The 24,692-nt window shown below is 42.5% G+C and overlaps 2 protein-coding genes and 1 long non-coding RNA gene across 4 annotated transcripts in view; 1 reads left to right on the forward strand and 2 right to left on the reverse strand.

Moving 5' to 3' along the window:
* Window positions 1-1,220: 1,220 nt before the first annotated feature.
* On the reverse strand, window positions 1,221-3,922 carry CCNO (cyclin O). The gene is made up of 3 exons (XM_045493362.1): window positions 3,246-3,922; window positions 2,443-2,628; window positions 1,221-1,924 (listed from the first exon to the last, which is right to left on the reverse strand). Exons 1-3 carry the CDS (start codon window positions 3,627-3,629, stop codon window positions 1,439-1,441), a joined length of 1,056 nt encoding a protein of 351 aa, XP_045349318.1. The 5' UTR covers window positions 3,630-3,922; the 3' UTR covers window positions 1,221-1,438.
* Window positions 3,923-3,980: 58 nt separating this feature from the next.
* On the forward strand, window positions 3,981-24,168 carry LOC123605810. The gene is made up of 3 exons (XR_006715900.1): window positions 3,981-4,135; window positions 7,362-7,429; window positions 24,098-24,168. It is a non-coding gene; the product is annotated as an uncharacterized LOC123605810 (long non-coding RNA).
* Window positions 22,171-24,692, reverse strand: part of DHX29 (DExH-box helicase 29) — a 46,636-nt gene continuing 44,114 nt past the window's right edge. For both annotated transcript variants that reach the window (XM_045493335.1, XM_045493324.1), the window contains exons 26-27: window positions 24,005-24,101; window positions 22,171-22,466 (exon numbers count right to left, since the gene is read on the reverse strand). In XM_045493335.1, the coding sequence (XP_045349291.1) occupies window positions 22,411-22,466; window positions 24,005-24,101 (153 nt within the window). In that variant the 3' untranslated portion in view covers window positions 22,171-22,410. The remainder of the gene's footprint in view (window positions 22,467-24,004; window positions 24,102-24,692) is intronic.

Genomic DNA, 24,692 nt, shown 5'->3' on the forward strand with positions numbered 1-24,692 from the left:
TGTCAGGCTCAGAGAGGTTAAGACATTTGCTGGAGTTGACAGAACTGAGATTCTGGGCCTCCAACAGATTCAGTGAGAATGAAGATGGTAAGACATTTGTGGAGTTAACTCCAGCAAGCCTCAGTCTCGTTTCTGACTCAGTTTCCCTACTTGTAAAATGATGCTTGTAACAGGACTGGAGGCAGGGACTGTACTGGCTCTCCAGCTATGGTCCCTGTAGTTTCTTTCTTTGTTTTTAGAGAGACAGAGAGGTAGAGCAGGAGAGAACCGTAAGCAGGCTACATGCCCAGCCCAGAGCCCAACTCGGGGCTTGATCCCACCACCCTGAGATCATGACCGGAGATGAAAATCAAGAGTCAGGGGCTTAGCCAACTGAGCCACCCAGGGGCCCCTATATAGTTTCTATTGAATGGAAGACACTGAGTAGATAACTTGTCTCACTCCTACCTCAGGAAGAAGGGGTTTTATTTTGAGCATTTCCACAAACCTCTAAGTGGGGGATGTTGAGCAGTGTGGCTGAGGGTGGGACTCTGGAGTCCAATCAACTGCCTTCACATCCTGGTTCCTCTACTATTCTTTACCCACCCTGTGGGCCAGTGTTCTATGGAAAATGGGATAATCAACTCAGCCTCATAGTATTGGAGGATTAAAATAATGAATGCTGAACACAGTGCCTGGTCCATTTAAGCACTGAATGATAGCCATGATTACTATGTCATTGTTATCCTGGGCTCACATGCAGCAGGTGTAAGACATACGTGAACTGTTGAACCAAGTGATTGCAGGGTAAATGGGCCGTATTTATAGTGGTCACAACTGCCTGCAATGCCTTCATTCCCAACATCTGTTAGTTGCCAGGGTAGCTCTTGCTTTACCCTAGTTCATGGGCATGTATAGTCACCAAAGCTTGCCAGCTGGGCATCTTCTGCACCCCAGCCCCTCCAGACAGCATGGCCTGCTGTGGTTTCTATTCAAGTTCACATCCCACCTTCCCCTTGGACCTCTGGGAATGAGCAGTCCTCAGCCTCATAAGAGGGTCACAGGATACAGGCCTATAAGGGACCCTCAGACCTGGTGTTCCCACATAGGTATGCTAACTACAGAGTGGACTGAAGGGAGGCAGGACCCTTCCATCATTAAGGACAGCCTCTATTCCCCAACTGCTTTCACCTTCCTTCCCTTGAGATAACACGGGCAATCCTAGCATTCAGACAAACCAACACAGATAGTCTTTTTATTGGGGAAAAACTCGGGTCTCTCATGTGCTCTTAGGAAAATAAATAAACAAGGAGATGCTACACTATTTGCAACCTGCAGGATGACCTCGTGATCAAGTAGGAGCCCTGAACCCCTCTGTGGGCCAAAACTGTACTCCTTCAAAGCAATGGGAGAGGTCCAGCAGCTGGGCTAGGATAAAAACGGAAACCAAAGGTCTCTTTCATTTCAATTTCAGGGACAGGCTGCACTTCTCGCATATCTGGAAGGGCAGCATGTGAGTCAGGGAGGTTTCGTTTATGGCCACCAGTAGCTGCAGCTTGCTCAGGCAGTCCTGCAGTGCGGCCTCAGGGTGCCCGCCTAGGCGCAAGTCCACCGGGCGAGGGAGCTGGAGCATACGGTCGGCCAGCGCCAGACAACAGATGGCCAGCAGGGAGGGAGTATAGCTGGTGAAGGCATAGTCGGCCAGGCTCAGTTCCGCCACGCCGCGGGCCAAGGCTTGTGCCTCCAGGGCTTCGGAGACTTCAGCCTGCCGGGCCTCCACGCGGGCGTGAGTGAAATGCTCCAAGAAGAAGCTGATGGTTGGTGCGCCGAGGCTGAAGTGCAGTTTGTGCAGCACGATGCACTCGAGGTTGCAGAGTTGCTGCCGGGAGAAGGCACCGCAGCACAGGGCCAGGAGCTGCTTCACGCGTGGCGGGTGCACCTCCACCTGTTAATACAGGGGCGTTCAGACCCCGCAAAGCAGCATCCAGGGCCGGACGCCCACCCCCGTATGAAATCCCGGAGAAAACCAGCACTCCCTCTGTCTCCCATCCCTTCCAGCGAGATAGCTGGGCCGTCGCCTCTGCGTTACTTCCCCTTTAATCACCTGGGGTATAGTTCCAGCGTAGTTTCTCTAACTGGACAGTAGTCCAGCTAAAAAAAAATTTGAGAAGTTTTAAAGACTTTTCCCCCCGGGGGGCCTAGAATAACAAGGCTACCAAGAGCTGTTGGGACTTACTCTTGGGATTGATTTCAGCCTATTTCTTTGGGGGCCGGGTGAAAGGACTGTTGGTTGGGGGTGGGGGAAAACTGTCAAGTTAAAGCTGTGGGGTGCATACGTTTGGAAATGTATAACAAAATTAATTCAGAAAGCCCAGCACTAAGTCGTGTGCACTTGGAAAGCCGGGTGGTGACCAGAGAGTGGCCAAGAGTTTGGCAGTCCCCTAAGACCCCGTGTGCAAGTACCTGTTTGCAAGCGATGAGCAGGGACGTGACCCCCAGCAGCTGGAAGCAGTCTGCAGCCACAGGGGTGGTGGTAAGAAAGCGGTCCAGAGTGTTCACCGCCAGGCACAGCGATTCGAAGGAGAGACGGAATTGGCGATGCACGGGGATCAGCCAGCTAAGCAGCTTACAGCGGGATTCCGCCGTTACCTGCCGGGAGGGAGGTGGGGGGAGGACCGGCTGAGCCTAGCGCAAAGAAGGTCTGCGTCAGGGACCAGCCAAAAAAAAACCTAGGGAGCTTCCCTGGAGGAAGGCACAAAGGAGAAACGTAAATGCGCTGGTAACTGGGGAAAAACGGGGCAGCGCTGCTGCGCAGAGAGCAATGGACGGGCAAGGGGCCGGAATGCTTACATTCGTACCTGGCCCTCGGGCCGCGTGTGTATACACATTACCTTGTGTAATCCTCAGATCAATTCAGTGAGAGGAAGGGGCCCCTACTATTCAGATTAAGAAACAAGCTCAGAATTGTTAAATAGCTTGCCCGGGGTCGGGAGGAGTCCTTACTCGAGACTAGAAACTTTCTTGACTCGTCTGCATTCTACCGTGTCCCCGCTAACCAGTATGGAAACTTCGGACAAGTCACTTAAGCCATCTAGGCCCCACTCTTCTCCATTTGTAAAATGAGGACGGTGGCCAGGTCCTCCAAAGCCCCTTCCCGCTTGGACTGAGAACCTTCGTAAGCGCGGGCGGGGGCGATGCGGAGAGCAAACAGCAGAAGAAAGAGCAAGAGGAGAGGCGGTGGGGAGCTCGCTCTACCAGCGCCTCACTTGTGGCTGCCGCGCCAGCGACTCCCGCGGGTGGAAATGGCTCTCCCTCGCCTTGCGGAAGACGTAGCAGCTCTGACCGTAGTCACGGAAGGTCTGTAGATCTAGCTGCTCCAACTGCTGGGCAGGAGCAGGTAGGGGGCTGCAGCCTAGCGCCGCGGAAGCTGCTGGACTGTCTGCACCATCAGATCCGGAGCTGGGGGACTCGAACACGTCGCAAACACCGGAGTCTCCGGGGAGTGGGCAGGGGCCCAGTGGCTGCAGCGGCTGCTTCCTCCGGAGACGTGGGCGCCTGTTCTTCTTCACCGGGGCGCGGAGGTTCTGGTCGTCCCGCCTCCTAGCCCGGGTGGCGGGGCTCACGAGACTCGTGGGGCAGGGGGTCACCATTATGCAGTCTGGTGGCCGCTCGGTGATTCCCCACCTGCGGGGAACCGAAGGCCCTCAAGAAAGTGCGAAATAGGCTGGCGAAATCGGCGGCGAGGCCCTAAGTACTCGGCGGGCTTCTGCTCTCTACCACACCCCTGGCTTCTCACTGGCTGATTACTGAGCGGCACGAGGCCGAGTTTTCCCGGCTAAAGAACCGCTTCTGAGCGAGCGGCTGGCAGCGTCCGGCTTGCGCAGCCCGCAAGGGAGAGGAGGAGTTACTCGAGTACGAGCGCACCCGCGGGGAGTTGCTAGCTCCGCGCGCGTCCTGCGTTACCCAGGTAACCCAGGTTAGCAGCTGGAGCAGTGCGCGCCTCCAAGGGTGGGGGCGGGGCGTGGCCTGGCCGAGAGGGCGCCGAGTACCGCCCAGGGGCTCAATTGCTCCGGGAAAAAGATTCCGCGGCTGTCGCCGAGTCCTGGTCGGGATAATCTCGTACGTGCTAGCGCTTTCTACGCAGCCTCTAATCCAGGTTGGTAATTTTGCAAAAGTTAGCTTCCGAACTCCAAACGAAGGCTCCAACTAGAATCCTGTCAGCACAGGAGTTTTCTTAGTAACCCATACAAGCAGTAATTCTAATTCGACTGCGTTTGTAATTTTTTTTTTTTTTTAGGCGGGACCCTAGGACCCGGGTATCCCTCTTTGCGCCGCTCTCGGGGAGCAGAGCCTCCGCAAATTCCTCTGCGCTACGTATCTGGCTACTCCAGCCAGCCAGGCAGGCAATAGTGCTGAAATCAACCAGAAAAAAGTGTCCTGCGAACCCCCGATTGTCGATTTGCAGTCTTATAACATTTGCTCCGCCCTTGCCACCCCAAACCAAGTAAACTGGAGCTGTTACGAACATAACATGGTTGGAGGGTTGCATTGCTAGCTTGATCGAATTGCTCACGGCCTTTTCTGTTTTATGTCATTAGCTTCTAACCCGCTCCCCGGGGCAGCTCAATCCTCCTTGATTATTCCCTGCTCTCCGTTTTTGCTCCTTCAGAAGCTCAAAAAAATAAAGCTGGAACCAGAAGCGGAGTGCCCAGGCAGGAAAGACTGGACTGGATGCGGCAGTTTCCTCAGGGCACTGCTGGTTTGGTTCCTAGCTTCCTGTCCTGGTAGAAGTTGGAGTCTTCTGCCTGAGAGAACCTTCCTAAGGGGCTCGTATCCTGAGGAAAAGGGGCACAAGTAGCATCTAGTCAGCCTTGTAGGCATTTCTCAGTGGCAGAAAACCCACAACCCTCAGTTTGATGAACTTTCCAGAAGAACTCTAAGAAGTGAGGTTGCTAGGTAAGGCAAGAGCAGGTTGAGCCATTCCCACCTCATGTCAGAAGAAAGCAGAGAAATGAGTATAATCAAATTTAAATCCCTGTCCCTAGAAATTTAGTTGCATGTGGGGGTGTTGACTCGTAGAGATGCAGGAAAGAGAAAAGAGACAGATTTGGGGTTCTGGTAAGTTTTACTCCTATTTCCCTGTAACTCTAAGCAAGGTCTTTAGTTATAGACCTAAACAGTGTCATTTGTAACTTGAGAGATGAGGTAAGAATCACCGGTCTTTCAAGATACAGGTGCTAGGACTTGTCTTCTCTCAAGCTTTTGCTGGGGGACCATTAAGGGAGGAGCAGTTAAATCTGTGGAGAGGGCTCAGATGTCAGACTTTTTCCTTCAGAAGCTTCCTGGATGAGGAGGAAGGACCTAGGAATTCTGAGCCTTCTCATTAGCCCAGATGGCCATTTGGTACAGTGGAAGGAGCACAAAGTCAACTTCTAGGGTCAATATTGTTGCTCCCATTTATTGGTCATCCTGGGCTAGCTGTTTACATTCTCTGAGCCTCTGTTTCCTCATTTGTTAAATGTGGTTGTTAATACTTGGCTTGAGAGTCAAGTGAAATAAGTGAAAACTCAAAGTCCTTTTTGAACATGAAGTAGGGGGGGGGTCACCTTAAAGCCTTCATTGGGAAGTCAATATCACCCTGGAGATATTGTGAAACAGCAGAAGGGTCATTTTATCCACCTGTGGATGTGAGGCTAGTGTCTGTAGTTAACTCCCAACAGGCAGTACCTAAGCTTTGTACTGATGGGTGATATATTCCTTGGTATTTGTGGACTGCCTGCGATGCCAGGTCTAAGACAGCTATGAGGGCTTCATGAGTCCTGGGGTGCCTGGCTGGCTCAGTTGGTGGAGCATGCAATTCTTAATCTCAAGTTGAGCCTCAAGTTGGGTGTAGATATTACTTAAGAAAAAAGTTTCCGGGGTCCTTCCGGCACAGAGCTGGCACTCTAGTGGGAGAAAGAAAGAAGCACTTGTCACATTTCAAAAATTACTGTGATAGAGGATCTCCTGGGTGTAGGCTTGACAAATAAAATACAGGACACCCAGTTAAAATGAAGTGTCAGATAAGTTTTAGCATGAGTCTGTTTCAAATATTGCATGGGACACGTTTATACTGACAGATTGTTATTTATCTGATATCCCGATATTTTGTGGGTCATACTTAAACTAAAAGATTATTGTTTATCTGAGATTCAAATTTAACTGGGCCTTATAACATCTGGCAGCCCCATCTGGGTATCATGGAGCCCATGGTAGAGCTAATTGACCTGGTCTGGAAAGGCTTCCCATGCAAGTGATGGTTAAGCTAAGACAGAAGGTGGGGGGCTTGAAGAGAAGAGGGATTTGGGTGACAATTCCCCACAAAAAGGAATGGGATGTTGGAAGTTCTGAAATTATGGCTCTTGTAACATTCTAGGGTCTACCTGATAAGGAATGGCTGGAACAGAGGGTTGTAAGGGAGAGAAAAAGTGAGATCATCGTTAATACTGACCCAAAACTTGTATGTCTGGTACTGTGTTATGATCCATATGAATATTATTATAGTATTTAATCTTCACGACAACTCTATGAGATAGATTCTATTATTGTCCTCATTTTATAGATAAGAAAATTGAGGAGTAAGAGGAAAATTAATTCGGCCAAGGTCCCACAGATAGTAAAGGGTAGAACAAGGATTCAAACTCAGCCTGGCTCCCTGTTCCATAATCACCATGATACTGTGTCAACAGCAAGGTCATGCAGTGTCTTGAAGGTACATTAAATGCTAAAGACTTTACCTGAAGCCACTGAAGAGGTCTTAATCCAAAGAGAGAAAATCTGTCCTTTGTTTTAAAAGATTATTCTGGCTGATGTGTGGAAAATGGATTGTAGGGAAAAAGACTGGAGGCCATTTAGATGCAGTATTTGTGGTATGAACAATATGGTCCAAGTTAAGGGCTTTTTATTTTTCTTATGAGGAGTCTTTAAAATTAATTTCTCTTTTCTAATTTGAGACCTGGGTGCAATGCACCTTAAAGGCACTAGGTAGATCTAAAATACTTTAAAGACGTAGAACCTAGGGGCACATGGGTGACTCAGTTAAGTGTCCTACTCTAGATTTTGGCTTAAGTCATGATCTCACAGCTCATGGGTTCAAGCCCCACATTGGGCTCCGTGCTGACAATGTGGAGCCTGCTCGAGATTCTCTCTCACCTCTATCTCAAGATGAATAAACAAACATTAAACAAACAAAAAAGATGTAGGACCTAATTAAGCCCAGGCTTTTATAATGAAGGTTGATTAACCATGATTTGACCCTGCTTATTTTCAGGTGTGGTTTTTGGAACCCGCAAGAGAGTATTAATATAATAGAACTAAAGTTACCTTGTTTTGTTTTTTTCCAGTTTGGCACTTCATCTTCAATGAAAAACCCCCACCTTCATCCTGCCCCAGGGCTTGGACAGTGATTGAGGTAGGAGGAATGCATTTACTAACAATACCTTGTTTAGCAAACAGAGTAGGTGGGTTGGGGTTGGTACCAGATATGTGAACTATTTTGTTAGCACCTCAAGATCCTTGAGCTCACTTTTGATTTTAAGTCACTAAAATTTATACTGGTCACTAAAAATTAAATTTACTAAAGACTGTTTTCTATTAATGTAGTTAAGTGCCCAAATTGGAAAGTGTTTAGGATACTTGAAGTCAGAGAAGTGAATTTCTGGTATCCAGTGTGGCTGAGGAAAATAATAACTGCCATACTTTTGCTGATATACCTACATATATGATAAGAATTGGACATGGAGAAGAAGTAAAAGAGTAGTAAGCAAAGTAGCATTCCGTTTGGGGCCACTTCAGGCCCCAGCTCTTTTGAAATACGGGAGACTAAGTGACTTGCTTCAGTGGGCCTTGAAAGCTTTTCTTCAGACTGTTATAGCCTGATGCTCTCTTTGGTCCTTTCCCTTTAGATGGTAGAATTGCCCATGTAGATCCAGGGTGTCAGGAGGGAACAGTCCTCCATGATTCACTCATAACAAGAAAAATGCAAGCTAAATCCATCATGAGATACTATATTGTACATAATCTGATTGATAAAAGTTCAAACGTTTGGTAAGAGGATTTAGGGAAATAGACCTCATGTTTTTGGTGAGAGTGTAAATTGGTACAGCCATTTTGGAAGACAATTTGGCAAGATCTATAAAGATTTAAAATGTACATAATCTTTAACTCTGCATTTCCACTCCTTGATAATTATTCTGCATCAGTGCAAAATTACTTTATAAAAAGGTGTTTATCACAATATCCTTGTTAAAAGCAAAACGTTGATTGTGTTCAATAAGGGACATCTAAAACACAAAATATTATGCAGCTGTTAAAAAGAATGAGGCAGGGGGCACCAGGGTGACTCAGTTGGTTAAGCATCCAACTCTTGATCTCAGCCCGGGTCTTGATCTCAGGATGGTAAGTTCAAGCCCCAAGTTGGGCTCCTTGTTGTAGAGCCTACTTAAAAAAAAAAAAAAAAAAAAGAATGAGGTAGATGGTTATGGACTGATGTAGAAGGATTTTCAAAATACAGTGTTAAATAAAGCAAGGTACAGAGCAGTATGTCAAATATATTGTCACTTGTGTAAAAAAAAAGAATATCTACATATATCTTTATATATGCATAGAATCTCTCTGGAAAGATACACAAGAAACTGGTAACATTGATTGCCTTTGGGAAGAAATCCTGGGAGACAGAAATAAGAGAGAGTGGGTCTTCCTGCTATACACTGTCATGATCTTTTGAATTTTGAACTATATTTATGTGTAATCTGTTTCAAAAATAGCATTTTTCATATGCATGTGGTCTGGAAGTTAGAAAACAGGGAACCCAGGTTAGTCCTGAAAAATGGTGATCACTATTATATGTGGACATAGAATGAGCGGATAGAGTAGAACAGGCCCTGTGTACTCCGGGAGCAAAGTTTTGTAACTTCATAAGTGAAACTGTTCTTTTGGAAGTTGGATTATATATCAGTGAACGGAACAGACAAATATCCCGGTCTTCATGGAGTTTACAGGGATGGAAGTGCCCGGAGAGACAAGCAATACAGGGACTGGCACATGGGGAGTGCCACAGGTAGATTGCGTTATTTAATACATTAGTTAGATAAAGTTCACTGGAAAAATTTGGGCAGAGAACTCTAGGAAATGGGGGAGTTGACCATGTGGACATCTGAGGGGGTAGCATCCTAGCCAGAGAAAATAGTGATGCCGGGGCCCCAAGGCATGAGCAGGTCTGCCATGTGGAGGAACAGCAAGGACACCAGTGTAGCTGGAGTAGGAGTGAAAAGGAGAGCAGCAGATGAAGTGGGAGAGGTCATGGGGCCAGATCACATAGGACCTTGTTATTGCCAGCATTCAGTGACTTCTTAGGCCTTGTTATGTTGCACTTTTATTTATTGTAGCATTTAACCATCACTTCAACCGTACAAAAGAGGTACAGTTATTTTACCAATTCTACAAATGAGAGAATTTTTAGAGAGGATCAGGTGCTTGCTTGAAGATACACAGCTAGTAAGCAGAAAACTAGGATTTAAACCCGAGTCTGTGATTCTAGCCTGGACATTCATCCTTATGCTCTTCTATGTTCGTTAAATGCTAAGTGAGAACCAAGAAAAGGCTTTGAGTCCACGCTTGGGCCACTGCTTAGGAAGAAGAGTAAAGCTGAGGGAATAGAGTCCACAAAAGATGGAGGAGCCCAGCGGGTCAGAGCTGGTTGGACCTTTTTGTGATAAACTTGGAGGCTCTGTGGTGTAGTTTAGCAAGGCAGGCAGAGTTCCCTACCCCAAGCATGTGCCAGGAGGCACAAGTTGAGCTAGGGAAAAAGAAGCAAGGCTTCAAGGCTAAGAGAAGTGTGAAGCCATTTGGAGTGTGATGACCACAGACTGTATCTGATTTCTGTGAACCAGCCACCTCTTAGGAGGTGATGACATGAGAAAGTGACAGTTGACTTAGTTTCTCACAGAGAGCACTGGTGCTGAATAAACAAGTTTAAATTGTTGGGAGAGGGCAAATTTGGTTATCTGGCAGCCTTGCTCAGAGTGAAGAGATGGTCTCATAAAGGAAGCTGATCTGAAGAGTGAGGGGAAAAAAACAGGTGGGTTTGTACGTTTGCAGTGACTGATAGGTTGTTTAAATGTTCAGCTTTCTTTCCACCTTCCATTCTTGGTGTGAACATGCATTTTAAATTAATTAGTAGATGCAAGACAAACCAATAAAGGATCTTTAAAAAAAGATCTGTTACTAGAATATCACTGTACCTAAGTACTGTAGTTGTCTCTCTCTGCCGTTTCACAGCCATTACTTAACAAGTGCCTACTAAGTACTGGGCACTGCTCTAGGTTTGCAGCAGTGGATAGGATACACAAGGCCTCTGCTTGCACAGAATGGGGAGGGGAGAGACTGAAAGTAAAACAGTGAACAAAATGTAAACAATATCAGGGGTTCCTGGGTGGCTCAGTCGGTTAAGCGTCTGACCCTCGATTTGGGCTCAGGTCATAGGAGCCCTGTGTTGGGCTCTGCACTGACAGCACAGAGTCTGCTTCGGATTCTCTCTCTCCCTCCCTCTCTACCTGTCCCCAGCTCTTTCTCTCTCTCTCTTTATCTCTCTCTCTCTCTCTCTCACGTAGTAAGTCTGTGCAGCAATTTGAGTGTGCTGCCCTGGAGAGTGAATGGGGAGTATTTTCAGTTAGATGGTGAGGGATGCCTTTTGGAAAGCAATGCTCAAGTGCTGCTTGTGTTCGCAAGTGAAAATGTCTTTTTCTTTTAATGTTGCGCAAATCCATTCCCTAAGTGAGATTTCTCAAAATATTGCTTCATTGATATGTGCTTGTTTGGGGAGCAGTGTTTTCTGGTGGGGAGGGAATCCTACAAGTGTTTAGATAAGGACAGTTAAATTCTCCTGAAGTAGTTATCTCAAGGTGATTGGCAAAGACGTGAATTTGAAGTAGGCTCACTGTACACAGTGAATTTTTCCCAACCACATGAAAGATAAAACTAGTACCTCTCTGTGCTTATTATTGTTACTTTTATTATTTTAAATGATGAGGCTGCGGGTTGCAGAAAGGTCTTTTTAATGTCCAGTGGGGCATCCTATGTTAAAATAACCTCAGGCTCCTCTGTTAAATCGGGAAGATCTATCATGTCTTTTTTTTCCCTACCACACAGACAACAAAGAGGGCAGCAATTAGTATCTTTAGACTGTGGTAAAATAACCCTTTGTCCTAAATGGAAAGCAAAGCTGGTCCTATTGAAGAACAACAAAGGGGAAGGCTGAAGGACATGATATGTAATGCAGCTACTTGAATGTCAAATCACAGGGTGCAGATCAAAACAGAGCAGCTGTTGAGGGCTGCCTTGTCACATATTTCTTAGAATTTATGAGAAAAGCCACCAAGGGTCTGCAATTAACAAAAGCTTTCAGCAAGTAGCAAGTTCGGTTGCCCTGTTGGAAGTTAGGTGCCCTGTTGAGAGGCAGACTTCACTCTCTAAGTGTGTTTAGCTATGTGGGTTTGAAATGAATGGATGGAGTGGCTGAATTTATTTTCTTCCCATGTGGCAAGTCTGGATGTTAAAGTTGTATCCTTCAGGAGCAGTGTTTCCTAGTACTTTGGAGAGACTGACAGATGCTAAGTGTTCCTCAGCATTATGGCCCACATTTCTGTATTATTACCATATCTGCTATTTCTGTTTCAGCTTAGAGGCATATATGTGTGAACTGCTTAGGAAACACCTGATTTGTTCCAGACATTGTGCATTCTAGATTGTATTTTAGAATTGCATTCTAGACTATAACATAATTCTCCTGTTTTCAGGAGAATACATTCCTGTAACATTCATTTCTTTATATATTTTTTTTAATGTTGATTTATTTTTGAGAGAGAGAGCACAGGTTGGGGAGAGGCAGAAAGAGAGGGAGACACAGAATCTCAAGCAGGCTCCAGGCTCTGAGCTGTCAGTCCAGAGCCCAACACAGGGTTTGAACTCACAAACTGCAAGATCATGACTGGAGCTGAAGTTGGATGCTCAACTGACTGAGCCACCCAGGTGCCCCTGCTGCCCATTTTATAATGGTTGGTTGGATAGTTTGGATATTAACCCCTTATCAGATGTATGATTGGAAAATATCTTTTCCCATTCAGTAGGTTGCCTTTTTGTTGTGTTACTGGTTTCTTTCACTGTCCAAAAGATTTTTCATTTGATATAATCTCATTTCTTTATTTTAGCTTTTGTTTCCCTTTCCTCAGGAGACTGGTCAAAAAATTATTGCTAAGACCAATGGCAGAAAGTTTATTTCCTGTGTTTTTTCCTAGCAGTTTTATGGTTTCAGATCTTACATTCAAGTCTTTAATCCATTTTGAATTTGTTTTCAATAAGATAGTAAGATAGTGGTCCATTTTCATTCTTGGGCATGTAGCTATTTAGTTTTCCCAAAACCATTTCCTGGGGCGCCTGGGTGGCGCAGTCGGTTAAGCGTCCGACTTCAGCCAGGTCACGATCTCGCGGTCCGTGAGTTCGAGCCCCGCGTCGGGCTCTGGGCTGATGGCTCAGAGCCTGGAGCCTGTTTCCGAATCTGTGTCTCCCTCTCTCTCTGCCCCTCCCCCGTTCATGCTCTGTCTCTCTCTGTCCCAAAAAAAATAAATAAACGTTGAAAAAAAAAAAATTAAAAAAAAAAAAAAAAAACCATTTCCTGAGAAGACTGTCTTTTCCCCATAGTATATTCTTGTCTCCTTTCTCATAGATTAATTGACCTTCTCATTTTTTTTAAATGTTGGTTTATTTTTGAGAGAGAGAAAGACATGAAGGGAGGGAGGGAGGGAGGGGCAGAGAGTGAAGGAGACATAGAATCGGAAGCAGGCTCCAGGCTCTGAACTGTCAGCACAGAGCCCGACGCGGGACTCGAACTCATTAACTGTGAGATCATGACCTGAGCTGAAGTTGGATGCTCAACCAGTGAAGCCCCAAGTGCATCTTGACCTCCTAAACATGGGTTTACTTGTGGGCTCTCTGTCCTATTTCATTGATCTCTGTGTGTCTTTTTTCTTGCCAGTACCATACTGTTTTGACTGTTATAGCTTTGTAGTATAATTTGAAATCTGGCAGCTTGGTATCTCCTGCTTTGTGCTTCTTTCTCAAGATTGCTTTGGCTCTTTGGGTGATGTACAGCTTTTTCTGTGGACGTAGGTTTTTATTTCTTTGGGGTATATAGCTAGAAATGGAATTGCTGCTGAGCCATGTATTGACTCTTTGATTAACTTTTTGAGGAACTGTTTGCCAAAGTGGTTGCACAATTATATATTCCTCCAGCAATGTATGAGGGGTCCATTTTCTCCAAATTCTTACCAACACTTGATATTGTCTGCCTTTTTAGTTATATTAGTAGTGGTGAGGAAGTACCTCGTTAGGGTTTTCATTTGCATTTCTCTAATTATTAACACTCTTAAACATCTTTCCATGAATTTTAGCCACTTGTGTATCTTCTGTGGGGAAAAAACCTATTCATATCCTTTGTTTTTTTTATTGTGGTGAAAAACACATGTGAGATCTACCCTCTTAATAAATTTTAAGTACACACATATGGTATTAGTGTTGTATAGCATATCTCTAGAATTTTTTTATGTTATGTGGTTGAAACTTTATACCATTGAATAGCAGCTCCACATTTCTCCTCCTTCCCGGCTCCTGACAACCACCACTCTATTTTGTTTCTGTGAGTTTGACTACTTTAGATACCTCATGTATGTGGAATCATGCAGTATTTGTCCTGTGACTGGCTTATTTCACTTAACATAATGTCCTCTATGTTTATTCATGTTGTCACATATTGCAGAATTCCCTTCTTCTTAAAAGTTGAAAAATATTCCATGATATGCATTTACCACCTTTTCTTTATCCATTCATCTGTCATTGAATATTTAGGTTGTTTCTACTTGGCTGTTGTGAATAATGCTGCAGTAAACATGAAAGTATAAATATGTCTTTAAGATCGTGATTCCAGTTCTTCTGGATAAATATCCAGAAGTGGGAATGATGGTAGATCATATGGTATTTCTATTTTTAATTTTTTAAGGAACCTCCATACTGTTTTCCATAGCAACTGCACCATTTTACCTTCCTACCATCAGTGTGCAAAGTTTGCACTTCCAACATCCTTGCTAACAGTGATTATTTTCTAAATAGCCATCCTAACAAGTGTGAAGTGATACCTCATTATGGTTTTGATTTAGATTTCCCTTATGGTTAGCAGTGTCGGTCATCTTTTCATATACTTGTCATTTTACATCTTCTTTGGAGAAATGTCTATTCATAGTCCTTTGCTCATTTTTAAAATCAGATAATTTAGGGTTATTTGTTGTTGGTTTTTTTGGGTTTTTTTTTTTTTGTTGTTGTTGAGTTGTAGGAGTACTTATTTTGGATATTAACCCCTTTTCAGATACATGGCTTGCAAATATTTTCTCCTGTACCATAGGTTGCCTTTTATCTCTTTTGATTGTTTCCCTTGCCATGCAGAAACTTTCTACTTTGATGTTACCTGCTTTTCTTGCCTGTGCTTTTAGTGGCCTATCCAATAAACCATTTCCATTACCAGTGTTATGAAGCTTCCCCTTTACATTTCTTGTAGGAGCTTTACAGTTTTAGATCTTGCTTTAAGTGTTTAATCCATTTAAAAAAATTTTTTTTAATGTTTTATTTATTTTTGAGACAGAGAGAGACAGAGCATGAGCAGGGGAGGGGCAGAGAGAGAGGGAGACGCAGAATCCGAAGCAGGCTCCGGGCTCTGAGATTCAGCACAGAGCCCGATGCAGGGTTCGAACTCACAGACCGTGAGATCATGACCTGAGCTGAAGTCGGACGCTGAACCGACTGAGCCACCCAGGCGCCCCAAATCCATTTTGAATTGATTGTTATTATGTATGATGTAAGATGGGGTGCAGTTTCATTCTTTTGCATATGGATATCCAATTTTCCCAGTAGCTTCTGTTGAAGAGACTATCCTTTCCCCATTGTTTGGTTTTGGCACACTTCTTGAATATCATTTGACCATGTAGGTGTGGATTTATTTCTGTGCCCTCTATTCTGTTCTGTTGATTTATATGTCTGTCTTGGGTATCCCAATACCATGCTGTTGTGATTACTGTAGCTTTGTAATGTTTAGAAATCAGGAAGTGTGAGACCTTGAGCTTTGTTCTTTTTCCTCAAGATTGTTGTGGCTTTTGGGGTCATTTGTTGTTCCATTATAAATTTTAGAATTGTTTTTTTAATTTTTAATTTTATTTTTATTTTTAAAATTAATTTTTATTTTATTAAAAAATTTTTTTTTTAGCTTTTATTTATTTTTGAAAGAGAGCATGAATGGGGGGGCGCGCAGAGAGAGAAGACGACACAGAATTGGAAGCAGGCTCTAGGCTCTCAGCTGTCAGCACAGAGCCCAACTCATAAACTGCGAGATTGTTACCTAAGCCGAAGTCGGACTGGCGCCCCTATTATTTTTTTATTTTAGAGAGAGAGCGTGCAAGGAGGGTAGAAGGGCAGAGGAAGGCAGATAATTTTTTTAATTTTTTATTTTGAGAGAGAGTGAGCAAGAGCGCAAGTCAGGTAGGGTTAGAGTGAGGGAGAGAAAGAATCCTAGGCAGGCTCTGCACTATAAGTGCCTGATGTGGGGCTCAAACCCACAAACCATGAGATCATGACCTGAGAGAGAGAGAGAGAGAGAGAGAGAGAGAGAGAATCTTAAGCAGGCCTCACCCTCAGCACAAGCCTGACATGGACTTGATCCCACAACCTGAGCAGAAATCAAGAGTCAGACACTCAACCAACTGAGACACCCAGGAACTCCTAGAATTGTTTTTTCTATTTCTGTAAAAAATACCATTGGGACTTTTATAGGGATTGCATTAAATCTGTAGATTGCTTTGGGTAGTATAGACATTTGAACAATACTCAGTCTTCCAATCCATTTATTTTCCTTTTATTTGTGCCATCTTTAATTTATTTCAGCAGTGTTTTAGTACACAAGTCTTTTGCCTCCTTGGCTAAACTTCTTCCTAAATAATTCATTATTTTCTATGCCATTGCAAATGGGATTGTTTTCTTAAATTTTTTTTGACTGTTCTTTGTTAAGTATGTAAAAATGCAACTGATTTTTAGATGTTAAATTTTTAATCCTACAAATTTCCTGAATATTAGTTCTAATTGTGTGTGTGTGTGTGTGTGTGTGTGTGTGTGTGAGAGAGAGAGAGAGAGAGAGAGAGAGAGAGAGAGAGGGAGAGAGAGAGAGAGAGAGGGAGAGAGAGAGGGAGGGAGGGAGGGAGGGAAGGAGGGAGGGAGAGAGGTAACGGGTTTCTACATATGATATGTCACCTGCACATAGAGATAATTTTACTTCTTCCTTTCTTATTTGAATGCCTTTTATTTCTCTTTTTTGCATAGTTGTTCTAGCTAGTACTTCCAGTACTATGCTGAATAAAAGTGGTTAGAGTGGGTATCCTTGCTCACTCTTGATCTTAGAGTAAAAGCTTTGTTTTTCACCAACATCGGTATGATGTTAGCTGTGGGATTTTCATCTATGTCCTTTATGATGTTGAGGTAATTTCCTTCTATTCCTAGTTTGCTCATTTTTTAATTGGGTTCTCTTTTACCATTGAGTTATAACATTTCTTTATATATTCTAAACACAAGTCCTTTATTAGGATTTTCAAATAATTTGTTGCATTACATGGGTTGACTTTTTACTTCCTTGATGGTGTCCTTTGAAGAACCAGTGTTTTTACTTTTAGCCTTATGATGCACTTAATTTTTTGAATGTGGTATAAGATCAGGGTCCAAATTAATTCTTTTGCATATGGATAACCATTTGTCCCAGCATCATTTCTTGAAAAGACTGCCCTCTATCTATTGATGGTCTTGGCACGCTTATTAAAAAGCAGCTTACTATAGATGGGTGGGTTTATTTCTGAATTCTCAACACTGTTCCATAGATCTATACATCTATCCTTATGCCTATATACTGCTCAGATTATTTTTGGATGGTCTTTTCATTTTTCCTCACTAGCTGAGTGACCTCAGAAAATTTAGCTTCTTAGCCTCAATTTCTCCATCTATAAATTGGAAATAAATTATCCGTCTCCCCTTAGGATTGTGGTCAGGACTAAATAAAAATATAATAAAGCTCTTAGTTCAGTGCTTATCACATAATGTTCAGTTGAAAAAATTTTTTTGAAGATTTATTTATTTTTGAGAAAGAGCACAAGCCGGCTGGGGCGCCTGGGTGGCGCAGTCGGTTAAGTGTCCGACTTCAGCCAGGTCACGATCTCGCGGTCCGTGAGTTCGAGCCCCGCGTCGGGCTCTGGGCTGATGGCTCAGAGCCTGGAGCCTGTTTCCGAATCTGTGTCTCCCTCTCTCTCTGCCCCTCCCCCATTCATGCTCTGTCTCTCTCTGTCCCAAAAATAAATAAATGTTGAAAAAAAAAATTAAAAAAAATAAAAAAAGAAAGAGCACAAGCCGGGAAGAGGCAGAGAGAGAGGAGGACAGAAGATCTTAAGCAGGCTCTGCACTGACCGCAGCCAGCCGGATGTGGGGCTTAAACTCATGAACCTCAAGATCATGACCCAAGCGAAACTTGTATGCTCAACTGAGCCACCCAGGAGCCCTTAAAAAATAAGATCACTTAAGATCATGACCTGAGCTGAAGTCGGACCGTCAACCGACTGAGCCACCCAGGTGCCCCCCCGCAATTTTTTTCAATGTTTTATTTATGAGAGAGCTCAAACAGGGGAGGGGCAGAGAGAGGGGGACAGAGGATCTGAAGCATGCTCTGTGCTCATAGCAGTGAGTCCAGTGGGCTCAAAGCACAAACTGCGAGATCATGACCCGAGCCAAACTTGTACCCTTAACTGAGCCACTCAGGAGCCCCTAAAAAATTTTTAATGGAAAAAAATGCTTAAAACATTTTTTTTAAACATTTATTTACTATTGAGAGACAGAGACAGAGCATGAGCAGGGGAGGGACAGAGAGAGGAGGAGACACAGAATCCAAAGCAGGCTCCAGGCTCTGAGCTGCCAGCACAGAGTCCCATGTGGGGTTCAGCCTCACAAACCGTGAGATTGTGACCTGGGCTGAAGTTGGAAGTTCAACCGACTGAGCCACCCAGGCGCCCCTGGAAAAAAGTTTTTAATAGAAATCTGCTTTCCTTTAATGTTTCCTTTCCTTCCAGCTAATCTTCTCTAATTAAGACTGTTCTACTTGTGAATGTAAGAATTGATGTACCTTGAGAAGAGGTTGAAATATTCCTATACCACTACCAGGATTCAACAACTTCTTACCTGAAGAGAATGCCATTTTCTCATACGATCCCCTCCCTCCCTTCTGCCTCCTTTCTGCCACCGTGTATCTCTAGGGCCCTGTATTTAAGGTCCGGCACTTTGCTGCTTTCCCACCAACCATAGCACAATAGCACTGGCCTAGTCTTCTCCATCCTTTTCCTGCGTCCACACTGATAAAACAACATATTGATCATCCTGTTTCTGAACCTATCTTCTGTGATTCCCATGTCTATTTTGTTGTCTACCAGCATTAGGTTTACTTATTGCAACAATTACATCTCAAATTTTAAATCCTGAAATTGTTGGGACACTTGGGTGGCTCATTCAGTTAAGCATCCTACTCCTGACTTTGGCTCAAGTCATGATCATATTGTGAGATTGAGCCCTGTGTTGGACTCTGCACTGACAGTGCAAAGCCTGTTTGATATTCTCTCCCTCTTTCTCTGCCCCCACCTCCCGCCTGCTCATGAATGCATGCACTTTCTCAAAATAAACATACATACATAGATAAATTCTGACATTCTCTTTCTTAATCACCCTCCTTTCATTTCACTTATTCACAATGAATTAGGATTAGATTCTGACTTCTAATTCCTCAGCCTCTCCGTTTTCCTTGTCCATGGCCTCTCTTTTTGCCGTTTGCTTTTATGTAAGCATTTTTGGACAGTGATTCAATGAGACAGTCTGTTTCATTCTAAGATCTCATGGTCACCTGAAAGCAAAAAATGCCCACTATCGACTTTATCTGTTCATCTCCTCAAGATCCTAAGCATTCATTGCTGAGGAAAGCCAAAAAGCCTTCCCAACTTGTTCCTGATAATCTTGTTTAGTTCTTTGTTGGGTTCTCTCTGATGCTAATATTACACACACACACACACACACACACACACACATATATACATATTTTAAATAGTCTCCATGCCCATGAGGCTTGAATTCAAGAGTTGCATGTTCTACCCACTGAGTGAGCCAAGCACCCCTCATACTAATATTATTCTTAGTCTCTCTGTTGGTTGTTTTGTCTGCAAATCAGTGAGGATCTTCCCATCCTAAAATATCTCATTCCTCAACCTGTTAGCCTTGTTTCTTCATCATATCTGTAAAGAGTACTGATTTGGTGCCCCAGCCTTTGAGTTTGTATTCATTCCCTAAAAATTAGGCTTTGTGTGTATGGAGGGTTAACATTGCAGCCCCCAGGTTGCTATCTTTAGGAGAGCCTGCCTGCAGAGTTGGCTCCTGGCTGGAGCCTGGGAGCTTGGCTTTTGAAAAGTTGCATGTTTTTCAGATAACACTGTTTTGCCTGCTTGGGGCACTGAATGCCTGCTTTTCTTCTGGGAGTCTGGAATTTTGATAGTTACAGTTTTGATTTTTGGGCCTACATGAGCAACCTCCAGAAAAATACTTTTTGACTCTGAGTCTCAACTGGGCTTCTGTGGGTAGAAAGACTGCACAACATGTACGGGAAGCCTGTGTAGATTCTGCCAGAGTCTATGTGATGTCTTTTTTCCTTGCTAAACCTGTTGTGTATCCATTCTCTAGAATCAACTATAGCCTCTGAGTCCCATACATCCTAGTCAGTCTTTGAATGTGTGGGTGGTTGTGGGACCTGTGACCATGTCCTTCCTTGCCACCCTTAATTATCTTTCTTGACTTCCATAAGAAGCTGCGGTCATATTTGACTCCTTGTTCTCACTTCCCTCATTTTCAATGATTCATTTGGCAGACATTTACTAAATGCCTGTATGTGCCAGGCATTGTACTCAGTATACATTCATGAGTGACACCGTCATGGTGCAGCATATAGTCTAGTGGGAGAAATAAAAAAGCAGATGTTACATGCTGAGGAAAGTATTGTGTTGTAAGAACAATTGGAAGGGGAGATGTACTTCAGGAAGAGTGGTCAGTGAGGAAGTCAGTAGGGTGGTCTGTGGAGACAGCAATGATGCAGGATAAGTTCTGTTTGGTAAAGAGCAGAAGCAGTACTTTACAGCAGAGAAGAGCATGTGCAAATGTTGAAAAGGCCAGTTGGATTCAAAAGGAGCCTGGTGTGGCTGGAGCACTGTGAGAAATGGGACAGGAGAAAAGGAGGTTGGAGAATTGTAAGGTACAGATCATTTAGAAATTTGTAGGTCCTGTGTATGTATACACACACACACACACACACAACAGAGTATTAGCCATAAAAGAATGAAATCTTGTCATTTGTGACAACATGGATGGAACTAGGGGGTATTATGCTAAGTGAACGAAGTCAGAGAAAGACGAACAGCATGCGATTTCACTCATGTCAAATTTAAGGAACAAAAAAAGAAGAGAAAAAGACACAAACCACAATACACATTCTTAACTATAGAGAACAAACTGATGGTTACCAGAAGGCAGGTGGGTCAGGGAATGGGTTAAATAGGTGATGGGGATTAAGGAGTGCACTTGTCACAATGAGCACTAATACATAGAGCTGTTGAATCACTATACTGTACACCTGAAACTAAAATAACCCTGTATGTTAACTATACTGGAGTTAAAATTAAAAAAAAAAAAAATTGAAAGATTATTCTTAAAGTTATGGAGGAGAATGGATTATAGAAGAGTAAGAAGGGGAGAGCCTAGTTTGGAGATTACCACAGTGATGTAGGTGAAAGATGATGGTCACCTGGGTCCAAGTGATGGGTGAGGGCCCTTTGGCCCTAATCCTGATGCTACTGTTTGACATTTTCAAAGGAATAATGGTTACATTTCGGAAATTTAAATGGTTCTTGGCCCAGTTACTATCAGTGTGATCTGGAGCTAGTTAGTTCACTTACCTGTGCCTCAGTCTCCTCATTTGTAAAAAGGGTATAATGAACTACCTATTGTGATGGTTGTTGTGAGGATTAAATGAGTTAATATATAAAAAACATTTGGGCACTAGCTTGCACACTCAGGTGATGGGAAACATTAGTTCTATTGTAGGACTCCAGTCTCCATAGGTCACAAACTGATCCTCCTCCAGCATACAAACTAACTCTTTATTCTGACGTCTCCAGTTCTATTAATGGCACTAGCTAGTGATTCCAAACTGCAATCATATTTGACTTGCTCTCAATTCCCTTATCACACTGCAGGCAGAAAGTTAGTACTTAGTAGCAATCTCTAATTTTATTTTTACTTCCACCTGCACATAAAGTGAAAGTTACAGCTTCTTTTATTCACTCATCAACAAATATTGAGTACCTATTATGAGAGTCCAGCATTTGGACTAGATTCCTATTCTAATCTTTTGTCCTTCAGATAGAATTCCTGCCATTTGGTCTACAAAGGACTATAGTTGAAGTTCTTCCACAATCTTGATAAGAAATGAAGGGAAAATTCCTCTACATAATCAAAATGAAGTTTCAAAAGATTCTCAGTGAAACAACTGAAGCCACTAAAAAATATCCAAGTACTATCTCACATTTATTGACTTTACCAATTATGAGTGCAAACAAGGATTCAAGGTCATTGATATGAAAAGGTAAATGGTATAAGCTATCCATCCCAAAGTTAACAGTAGCATTAACCATTCCTGCCTGTTCTCTAGCACTGCATCTTTATGCTTAATGGATAGATAGCATCTATTAATACTGTATACTTATTTAGGTTTTAACTTTGATTATCAAATATTAAATAACTGACTTCTGAAGCTGTTCCTTTTCATAGAAATTTAATTACATTACAACTGGTTTTGAAGCTCATTTTCTCTTCTGGGTCAAGAAGGTCTAAACTCTCCTGATGAGAAGGACTGCTGGAGGATAGAGTGTATACGTAGAGAATCACAACACTAAGTTACAGAATCTATACAGGCAGGCACATAAGGATGTATAAAGCATGGATGATACCAAAGAATTTATTGTAAATGTAGTGGCAAATACATTGCAAATAATCATCATTAAAAAGGAACTAGAAAATTACACATGTTTAAAGTATGTGCTTTTTTTCCACCACCTTTAAGTTATGGCTAGTACCAACATTTTAAGTACTGAAATACTTAATGGGATGGTCGATTTTCACATAATTTCATGACTGTATCTTCATCTTAATTTTTAAAGCAGTTGACCATGACTTTCAGTTTCAGTTCTTATTCTCTGTTTTTATCAATTCTGTAATGATCTGTAGTATCTTGTCATCTGAGTAAAACAAACAAACAAAAACCATGAACAAATTTATCACTGGCTAAATTCTCAATGTATACACATGCGACCAACAGGCACACTTGATTAAAAGATTCTTTTAAGTTAGAATGCAATACTAATTCCAACAAGATTCAAACAAGAGATGCCCACATAACAGAATATGTTGCACTACAAATATTATTAATTATTGTTACCACTATTCCACACCTTACTTTGACAAAAAATAGGCTTAAGGCCCAAAGAGATGATGTGATATAACTATTTGTCCTTTATTAGGAATTGTTTCTTTAAAAATTCCTTAAAGGGGCGCCTGGGTGACTCAGTCAGTTAAGTGTCTGAGTCTTGATTTCAACTCATGTCATGATCTCAGTTTGTGGATTTGAGCCCTGCATTGGGCTTTGCCCTAATGCAGAGCCTGCCTGGGAGTCTTTCTCCCTCACTCTCCTTCTCTCTCAAAAACTTAGATCTTATGGTTGTTGTTTTTTTGAAAAGTTTATTTATTTTGAGAGAGAGAAGGAGCGCTGGCTGAGATGTACTGCAGGGTTTACTGGTTGTTCCATGTTCCTCACAAGATGTAGGGATCTCCACAGCATGGGCAAGGAGGAAGGAAATAGTTTGTTTCCTTTGGACTAAACATGAAGCAATTACCTTTAACAGCAAAGTGCTCTTGAAGAGGTGTCAATAGGTAGGTGACAGATCTCTCTACACAACAAAGGTATCAAACACCAATTAATTTGACAAACAGAGCAACAGAGGCCACATTATTTGCTAAGGAGGTTTTGTTAACAGATACTTCTACTTTTAACCAGTTGCTCTGATACCGTGACTTCCTAACAACTTCTTACTACTCTTTTTACATAGGTGTAATTATCAGGGCTGTAATACTGACATTATTTATATTAGACACTTCAGTGAAGGAATGCCCTGAGTTTCAGTGGTTGCAATGGGAAATTCTGATAACTGGGACCATGGCCTGACATTCAAATTCTTGGGGGCTACTATGACATTAAAAAAAAGAAAAGATAACTTGCTGCAAGGTAAACAATGACAGGTCTAGAAAGAAACAGTATTTTTAAGATCCCTAAGAAAAGAGCCCACATCTCTTAACATATCAAAATGTGATCTAACTTTCCATGTCTATTGCAGATTGCTGATGGAAGGATGTTGTACTTTTTAAATATACACTAGCTCAGCATTTGTGAGAATGGTGGAGAAAAACATGCTGGAAACCTCACAGAAAGTCCCTTATAATCCAAGTTTACAATGCTCAGTTTTACTATCCTTTTTTCTGTGAAATGGCCAGCAGTTTAGAAGTGAAGCTTAAAAGAGGAAAGAGTAAACTAACAATCTTAAGAGGATAATTAGGTTGTGAATAATGAAGCACTGTCTATGAGTCTGATAGAATTCACCATAAAATAAATTTTACTAAAACAGCTTTTAATCACATGGACTTGAAGACTTCAGTGTGCTCTAATGTATTGCAATATTTAACAGTGTATGGTTTTCTACTTACATTATAATCAAATACTTACTTTCAAGGGACATCTTAGGATTTTCAAGCTTTTTTCTTAAAACGGAATCAATGAGAACTCTAAGCTGCTTGAAAATGACAGCTATTTTTACAGGGGCCTGTTGAGAGAAGACAGATTGGACAAAGTTAATCCCCTGGAGTGTGAATGTGTTTCACTAAATGAAGGTAAGGCTGTATACCTTATGATCTGCTTTAGCACATCGTGACTTTAATATACTGAATGGTTAAGTGTACAACTTAATGATTTCTAATATATTTAAAGAGTTATGCAGCCATTACCACAATCCATTTACAGATGACTTCTACCACCTTGTCCTCTTGGAGGGAACTGCATACATTTTTAAAGTTGTATTTAAAATTTACTCTCCAGTCTTACTCAAATCATGATGGCATACAGTAGCAGAATATATTAGATTTAAGTTGGTCAATGTTGATGGGGTTACAAAGAAATTAGTCTAGTTTTTCCAGAGGAAAACGTGACAATATTCATTAAAAGCTATGAATTTGTCTTTGTCTTTTTAGAACTTAAGTTTGAGGTTCAAATAATTCTAGGTCTAATACTTGCTCGGCCAATAACAATCCATTTAATCTAAGAAAAGTTATATAAACTTCTCACTGAACTTAAGTGCCTCATCTATAGAAAGGAAACTACTGAAGTTAATGTACAAGGTTATTAGGGTATTAAGTTT

The sequence above is a fragment of the Leopardus geoffroyi genome, chromosome A1, assembly GCF_018350155.1.
Source record: "Leopardus geoffroyi isolate Oge1 chromosome A1, O.geoffroyi_Oge1_pat1.0, whole genome shotgun sequence".
NCBI classification, from domain to species: domain Eukaryota; kingdom Metazoa; phylum Chordata; class Mammalia; order Carnivora; family Felidae; genus Leopardus; species Leopardus geoffroyi.